This window comes from Lates calcarifer, linkage group LG7_1 (genome assembly GCF_001640805.2).
Source record: "Lates calcarifer isolate ASB-BC8 linkage group LG7_1, TLL_Latcal_v3, whole genome shotgun sequence".
Taxonomy (NCBI): domain Eukaryota; kingdom Metazoa; phylum Chordata; class Actinopteri; family Centropomidae; genus Lates; species Lates calcarifer.
In genome coordinates, this window is record NC_066839.1 from 11,425,936 (window position 1) to 11,435,081 (window position 9,146).

Genomic DNA, 9,146 nt, shown 5'->3' on the forward strand with positions numbered 1-9,146 from the left:
TTTGGATTTTTTCTTATTAGTGATGAAATCCCGAAGAAGATGAATGTTGTTTTCTGATGTGATCTGCCGGAGATTCAGGAAGGCAGTGGAGTACTGCAGGGAATGAAAAACTCTCTCAGAAAGACTGCTCACAGATTTGACCGCAAACAGATGAAAATTGTTGACCTTGAATCAGCCACAGTGTTCAACAAAGTATTCAAAACATATTTCCTCAGCAGTTATTGTTTATGTGCCTGTAATGCCAGGAACAGAGTTTTGTTTCTGATGCACAACTTGCATCAGTGTTTGTATTGTGTTTTTGTGCCTGATGTGCTGTCATCTGACTGGGTTCAAGCTCAGTGTTTGTAATTGTTAACAGGCGTTTGTATTATTTTGTCCACTCCTTTTATATCCATCCTATGTCATCAGCCTTTTCCATGTGTCACCAGAATATTACTACAATACATCATTTTATATTTCAGGTTTTTGTCATTATGTTTTTTAGTCAGTTGCGAACATGTGGTTCACTTACTTGAGATTTTCCAGAGCTTTCAGCCATTGTTATAGCCTTCATCTGGTGGCTGTTGTTAGTGATAATCCCTATAGTTTAAGTAGAAAGTCTTTGCTCTTCCTATTAAATCAGACAATTACCATTATTCTTTGCCACAAACAGAATGATCTTTAATATCATATTAATTTACAAAAAAGATTCCACTCTGTTAATAAACTGCTATGCTCTTTAAAATACTTCCTTTCATGCCCACCTCTTACCCTGGAAGTGCATTCTCTGAATTCTTTTTTTTTTTTCAAAGCTTTTGATGAATAATGACATTTCCCACAAGAACAAACAAACAAACAGCTCCTAAGAAAGCTTTCAAGTCAAGGCCAAGAAGGCCAAGGCAGTCAGCAGGTGCATCACTGCTTTTATTCAACATAAACTGCCTTGTTTCTTGTCTTTCATTAAGGTATTAATGAGACAAACCTTTGGCCCAGAAAAGACATTTAACAACATGCCAAAGATAGTGAAAGATTTCTGTAATTTAAAATGAAAAAACCTGCAGGTACTAACATGCAATGGCTATTAAACTTGTTCATCTACCCCTGCCCCTTCTTCTCTGTTCATTCCATTATCCTCTGCACATCCTTAACTATAATGTTCCTGAAGAGCTTAGCCAGCAGCCCCTGAGCTTTCTCCTCCCCCGGCTTCATAAAGTTGCCATTACGTTTAGAGACAGGTGGGTTTCCCCATCTGAAGTGATTCATCCGGTAGGTCCCATCTTTTCTGTCCTGTGGGTTCAACAGGATGGGTGACTTGGAGCTGACCCTTGCCCCCGGCATTCCCTGGTTTTGACGATTTTCTCTACTCTGGTCCCTCTTCGCTTCATCCTTATTACTGCTCAGCTGCCTGCGAGCCCGAGGGGGAAAACCGCCCTCAGAAGAGCCCCCTCCCTCCAGAGAAGAGGCAAAGACTTTGATGGGCCGGCGTTTACGGCCAGAGGGTTTCCCCCAGCGGAAATGCTCCATTGAATAGGAGCGTCTCTGGTCACGCTGAGCAACCAGCTTGGGCTCCAATATCTTGTCTCTGGAGGGTTTCCCCCAGCGAAAATGCTCCATAGAATACGAGCGTCGCTCGTCGCTGTGGGCGTTCAGCTCTGACCCTGATATCTTGCCTTCGGAGGAGGCCAGGGTGGCCAGAATGATACTGAATAAGAGGTCATCATCATCATTACTCTTCAGGGCCAATTCTGTGAGCTCTGGCATTTCAGTCTGTATCACAGACATGCAGAGGTGAATACAGTCCTGTGTGGAAGAAATCAGAGGCAACAGTAACATTTTAAAACCAAGTGTAAATAATTTGCAGCAGCAAGAGTTGATAATGATACAATAATGAGCAGCTGACTTGATGCTGATTTACTGCGATCAGAATGTCAATGACACACATATTTACATATCTGAACAACAGTGTACTGCTAATGTGGGTCAAATCTGGTCTGGTGCTTGTTCTCAGATATTAAACCAAAAAAAACATGACAATGTTTATTTTGTTGTTGATTCCTAGAGTTAAATCACACCTGTTTTCCATCCCATTTTTACATCCACACAATATATCCCGTTCTTGACAAAACAATTTTACCTTAAAAATCAGTGTAGTAGCTGTACATAGAGTTTGTCCTATTAGATTGAGATTGTTTTGTTAACTGCTTTGTCTAGGATCCAGAATTAACTCTGCACCTCAAAACTTTATCTGTTACTCTTAACGCTATTTCATTTTCTTGACTTTATCTCTGTTTTTCTTTATTCTGTTGTTGTATTCGCATCTTATGTACAGCACTCTGAGCTATGAATGAAATGTGCTACACAAATAAAGTCTCCTTGCCTAGTGATGGCTCTAACAGAGAAGAAAAACAAAGAAAGCAACAGACAGTTTGACCTACCAGTATCCTTCCCTTGTTGCTCAGGTCGTTGCAGATGGAGGTGTTCCAACACACCGACCCAAACCCAGGGACGCACACATATGCCATCACCACCACCAACAACCAACATAGACACACCATCCTCAGCCTGGAGTGGAGGACAGGAAACACAAATGAAGGCTTTGAGCTCAATAGAAAGTGCTGTGACATGAGGGAAAATATCTTCATGGAGTCATGGGTTTAGATAAAATTATGTCCCGACAGGCTCTGATATTCACTTAATCATAAACAAGAAGAAACTGCTACTTATGTGAAGGAACAAAGTAGGTGTCTCTTGATCATTGCATAACGCTTTCCTCCCTTCCTTATATAACATGACATGTCTCAGCACTATCTTTGAGATAAATGGTAGATTTGTAGTTGTGTGTGTCATGGCTGAATAATAACTGCGCGCTCAAAAGACCAATGATCAACATTCCTCTTCCAGTCACACATACTGTAACAGATGGTCTTGTTTAACAGCAGCACGTTCATCTTATTTAAAGTGGCTGATAATGAAAGGAGGTGGAAAATGTGACATTGTTTTTTTTGGAGCCTGTTCTGTAAGACTTCCCAAAAGAGGCTTGATTAGAGTTTGCAGGGACTGTACTTATTATATTAGCAGGGGGAGGTGGCGTTCAGAAAGAGGGGAGGGTGCTGGTGAATGGAGGGTAGACTGAGTGTGGGTGCAGGTATTCTCCTCCTGCAGATTTGTATCGTCACAAGATTTAATTTATTACTAATTTAATTTTTTTTTTTTGTTTTTTTTTTTAAAGACAGGCCTCTCTGTGTTCTGCACTTTGTTCTACATTGAACCACAACATTCATTAAACAAAAACAGCAGATGTGGAGTTTAATTTTTAGTAAGGAGTAAATATTATTTTTCACTAGCCAACAGCTGTCTTTACTTTGTGTCATAACAAAATTTTGTAATTTCTCATATAATCCTTAAGATTTTCATGATATCAGATACAGCTTTATAATAGTACTGGCATTGGCATTGTCACTGGCATTTTTTATACAATGGCCATTAAGTGATTTTACATTCAATCATTTCCTCACTATGTAATAGGTTTCATTGTTAGTAGTGGATTTCTGTGCTGGATTCAAGTTGCCTTCACTTGCACCAAGGCTGCACAAAAACGCAGCTGCTTCATATTAAAATAATCAGACTGGCAAAACATATGATATGAATTTCATTTTTGCATGGTTATGATGAAACAAGACAAAAAAAAAAAAAAAAAAAAAAAAAAAAAAAAGCCAGAGAACTGTTACACACCTCCAGCTTCTCAGCAATGTAACCAAGTTTACTGTGCCCTACTGTTGTGTGGGAAACTATTTGTGGCGTCTGCAGCATGAAATCAGATTGTGGTTGCTCATGACTTGATGGGAAATGTCAATTTATTGCTTCTACGTTATTTACAACAGTAGTTTGTTTGGCTGCACTGTAAAAACACTAACAGCTGTTTAAGGAGGTTGTGCTGTAGTATTAGAACGCACTTTGATTTGCTGTCCATAATTTTGGTAATTGCTACCTCCACTCCCTACCGTGCAATTTGGGCTTTGTAAATAAACAACGTAACATAGAACATAGAACATAGAACATATTAAGACTGAAATCAGGGCTGAGTTTAGTTATTAAAGTGGAAGGTGATGCAGTTTTCTAGAAAATATTGGTCGCTTTGATTTGCAATATTATTATACATTAAACACAAGTTTCAGCCCCTTTTCTCCACTCCAGTCATTTCCATTCAGTCTTTAAACTGTCCCCAATTTTAACTGTGCTGGAGAAAAGAAACAGAAACAAAAAAGTAACCCTGAATCCAGCTGCCCTTTAGAGATGTCCAAGGGCACTGACAATGATGATGGTCGTAACTTCACATCACATCAGTGAAAAGGCTTTGAATTTCCTCAATTATACCCCTCTTTCTAACACCAACAGAGAGATCAATAAATCTAGAATCTAAAGGTCAGTGAGGTGAAATGATTATTAAGGTCACTTTGTGAGATAAGTGGTGAGCAACTGTTGCCTTTTGTTTCACCTCAAGGAAAACGCAGATACATTCAGTGCACCTACATGGATACATGCAAGCCAACATAAAGGAGGCTGCATTCATATAGGTCCCACGCATCTCAGAAACGATCTTTATTCTTGGGTGATGGACAAGATGTACAAACTAATTCTTTCAACGTGACATTTAATGACTTCTTTTATGACGCATCTCCATCAGGGAAACACCCCCCTTCATCTCTTTGTTGCTATGTTTATTATCACTTCTTCGCCTCATATCCTCTCTCTCTCTCTCCCCACCGTAAACCATTTATTTAGAGATCAAATCTTTAGGGGGCGTTGTTTTTTGGAGGCTAGAGAGACAAATTGAGCAAGACTTGTAAATTTAGCACTGTCAAATTGATTCTCAGAGATATTCAGTAACATTTGATATCCTGCCAGTCATCCGATTTTACTAATTTCACAGATATTAAAAAAGCTCATACCCCCATTTAAAAAACTTTTCATGCTGGTGCATAAAACGTCTTACAGGTGAAGAGTCTATGTTCTTTCCTTTGTTGGGAAATTGCATCTCATTGTCTCTCCATCCCTTCTCCATTATTCTAAGGAGCAACTCCTTGGTGGGCCATCGTCTTTGTAACTCTGGCAGAGACTCGACTACACTCTTCCTACAGTATGACTCACTCACTCTCCACAGACATGCTCTCTTGAAAGAAGCCTGAGAGCTGCAATTAAAATAGATTGAAACCATATGTGTTAAAGATAAACAGAGTTATTTGAAGGTTTTCAAAGTTAGATGGGTGTTTGTATTGGTGTATATATTAATGGACAGCAATTCAGATGTCAGCTAAGACAACTATGCATGCTCTTCAAAAAGCTGAGGTATAATTGTCATGATATATAGATCAACTTGAATGAAACTGGACAGGGTAAATGCAGCTGTATATGTCAGGAAACATCAGAAAAACCTAAATCAATCAGACACCAAGTGTGTTTAATCAGTGCATTGGTGTCTATTCATTCAAAAATCAAAAAGCTACCATCAAATAAACACAATTAATATCCATGCCAAAACAAGAAGAATACACAAGCAAATTTTTTTTACCTTTTCCAAGTGCTTTCTTTTCCTCTCTTCTTGTTTATCTCCCTCCGTTTGTCCACAGATCTTCCAGAGTGGCGACTCTCTAACTGTGATCCCTCTCCTCCTCTTCTCCTCTCCTGCTCTCTCTCTGCTCTGTGATGAAATGCTCAGTAGGAGAGGGTCTGCTGCTGCTTTCCTTAGAGGAGAAAAGCTCTTTTTATAGACGCGTGAGTCTCAAGGCCTCGGGGTGTGATCTAGGTAAGGGGTCTCTTGCTCCTTTCTCAGTGGGGCGGAGCGTGTACTTGTGTGTTTGTGTGTATGTTTAGGTATAAACGCCACCCACACGCTTCTTAATCAATGGCACTGCTCACGTCACGAGGCAACAGGTGCAGCTTCAGTGAACTAGTTGTCAACTTGCTGTTTTCCTCTGCATCTGTGCATTCTTAAAAACCTTCAAGTGACTTAAATGATTACAGGGATGTTTCAGTGCTCTTTCATGATTACATGATCGTATGCAGATATAAATAAGTGCTGGTCATTAGTAGACTCCTGTCAATCCCTGCTTTAAATCCCTCAAAGGTCAGTCCTAACCACTGACGTCTTAATGTTTAGTTCCGCACCTTTTCAAAAAAGGATAAAGAGCCATGGCGACATGTGCAAATCAATTTGACTGATTGGATCGTTTTTCAGCGGCTCTCGTTGACAAGACGGGCGTGAGTCCCCGTGTGGAAACTTCATTTGGAGGACCTGACTCACTGCTTGGACGTCATGATTACACCTTGAGAGGAGACACACACACACACACACACACACAAGTGTTTTATAAAAGTAAAGGTTGTGCTTTTGAAAAGAAAATCACTGTCTGTTCACCCACTCAATGGCTGAACACACTCAAGCTTTTTGTTTGCTGTTGCCTTAAATGTTCTTAAGGATGGACTGCACAGAATAGATGATTGGGGGTTAATTGGAGGGCACGTGGAGACAATATGTGCCTTCTGAAAAAGACACTGATTGACTGTTTATTTTGTTCATTTATTTTTAAATTTGAAAACTGAAGAAAGAACTAAATAAGGGCTAAGATTTGAAAAAATGCTGACATTCTAAGTACAGCACGTGGAGTAATGACTTGTAAAATACTGAAATGGCTACTACCTGCAAACCAGCACAGTTACTATGTAAGGTGATCAAGCAATTTATTGATTAAAATGTATGAGTAAATACTGTAAATATAAATCAGGATTATTTTCTGTTTTTTGCCTCTGTCCTTTGAATGATGTCACTTAAACATGGTGCATTAATATTATCACCAACAAAACAAAGAGGGTTTTGAATTCCCACCTGAACACTATAAACAGTTTTTTAAATAGGTGTTTTTGATGCGTATTTGACCATATTTTCACTTAATGTTTTGCATGCATCTATATGTTACACAATAAGGACAATAAAGACTGAATAATGTGTACAATGGAGGGTGACAGAGGTCCATTAAATGCATTGAAATATGAGGAAAATTAACAAAATGCAAGCACTTATGGAATGTGCTCAGAAAATGTAATGACTTTGATGATGTGAACATAGGACATTAATAACTACTGAGTTCTCCAACAATCAGCAATTTGGTCACATCCCTGTAACACTGTTGGACTTGAAATGAAATCAGTGAAATCAATGGCATTCCCCTTTAAGATTAGTTGCATGAAATAAATAACAGTTTATGTTTAAGGAGCCATGTTGTGGGAAAAAGTTGTTCGTAATCCAGGTCCTTTCATTTGGACCAATGAGTTTTTTTTCCATCATGCAAATGTTTTCCTTTTTTCTGAATCCTAAAACAGTAACAATGTTAAAAACATCATACTTGAATCATGACGTACTCCTGTAACCTACAAGCTGCTCATTCTGGGAAATAACAACAAGGATAAGTGAGAAAATAAAAGCCCAGCTTTACATTACTCATTCATGTCAGGATGATAGAAGCAGAAGGCAGATCATCCACATTTTCTTTGGTTATAAAACCTCTTCACTGCAGATCTGCAACAAGAAACAGCTGAACACCAGACACAGCAAATCTTAAAGAGCTGTTGTGTTATTAAGTTATGGAGAGACACCTTCTTCACAACATTACCGTACAGCAGTTTGTCAACTGGAGAGACCACACAGGGAAGTATTTTCATCTTGCTTAACCAAAGGCATAAGCTGTTTGAGGTCTCAGTTCACTGCAGTGTGACCTTGCAAAGCTGTTTTGTGTGAAAGCAAAGGGATGTTTTCCAAAAACACAGAGACGAAGAAAAGAGTAGTGGAGAATATGTTTATTTTCAGTTTGTCATCCAATGGAAATGACAAATGACATATTAAACACTTCAGAGCATCCGTCGCTGTGGGATTTCTTAGCCTGCTGTCTGTTTGACAGGAGGTTTGCAGGATTTATTTTTACTGTTTGCATTTTATGCATTTCATGTGTGTCATATGTGAATAACATGAAATGTCTAGAAAGATTTAAACTTAATATTTACAGTTTTAATACCACATTTTTACCACTAAATATCACCTCTGTGCTGAAACTGTTGCAGCTCCACATGAATAAAGAAAGGTGAGCAATTCATGCAGATAAATAGACAAACATACCAACATTTGGTATCTTTGTTATGGTTTGAAAAAGATCTTACATAATTGGTAAAATGGTAGCAGATTAGAGATGGTTACAATGTTAATGATAATGATTTAAAACCTTGATGTAGGAGAGTCTGAAGTGGGAGTAATTCTCTCTTCTCTCACAGAAAGAAGTGCCAAAGCCCCCATAGATTTAACCCACTTAACCTCCATGTGACCTCCCACTGCAGGTGGTGTTTGTTCTGCAGAGCTCCTGCTTGTGATTTGAGTCATTTCTGGATATGAATATTAAAAAAAAAAAAGAACATGCATGCTAAGCCACCTCTTCAATGGATGAATAAAAAGGTTATAAACAAATGGAGATGATGCATTCCAACAGCACTTAGGAGTGTAGCTCATCTCCCTGTTGATGTTGCTTATTTCCACCGCTTAATAACAATGCAACCCCCAGACAAGGCTGTGCCGGGTGTGAATCACTGCCTAATAAAGACTCTGCCATTTAACCAGCTGCCATTTATACAAGTGTTATCATCACATGAATCTGCAGAGGTTTTAGAGGCTATGAAAAGAGAGGACAGATATTCTGTCAACCACTCATTTTTCACATCTCACCTTTGCAGATACAAATGGGGAAGACTAATGGCGTGTTTCCAGCACGTCCTAATGCTCAAACAAGGCAAATACTGCATTTGACTAGTATGCAGTGTTCAGATACATGAAATGTTTTCACACACGAACTCTAGGTGTGTGATAAATTCATACTATCTGTGATATATATATATATATATTTTTTATCAAAAATGACTGATGCACAAATTCAGTGTTGGGGCTATTTCAGTGTTTTATGAGAATTTTCTTATAAACATGATTTTCAACTGATGATGTATTTCAGATGTCTGCCGCAATACTTGGTTAAATACAATGGATGTTTATGTGTTGTATATTTAAGTTTAAGACAAAACTAGTCAATTTATTAGTTTCTCTCTGAGGTCATATGTAGGACAATAGTGATGTT

At 38.6% G+C, this 9,146-nt stretch overlaps 1 protein-coding gene across 1 annotated transcript; it reads right to left on the bottom strand.

Moving 5' to 3' along the window:
• Window positions 1-632: 632 nt before the first annotated feature.
• On the bottom strand, window positions 633-5,823 carry LOC108895658 (pro-opiomelanocortin). The gene is made up of 3 exons (XM_018694557.2): window positions 5,549-5,823; window positions 2,415-2,541; window positions 633-1,779 (listed from the first exon to the last, which is right to left on the bottom strand). The coding sequence occupies exons 2-3, from the start codon at window positions 2,532-2,534 to the stop codon at window positions 1,099-1,101; spliced, it is 801 nt and encodes a 266-aa protein (XP_018550073.1). The 5' UTR covers window positions 2,535-2,541; window positions 5,549-5,823; the 3' UTR covers window positions 633-1,098.
• Between the last annotated feature and the right edge of the window lie 3,323 nt (window positions 5,824-9,146).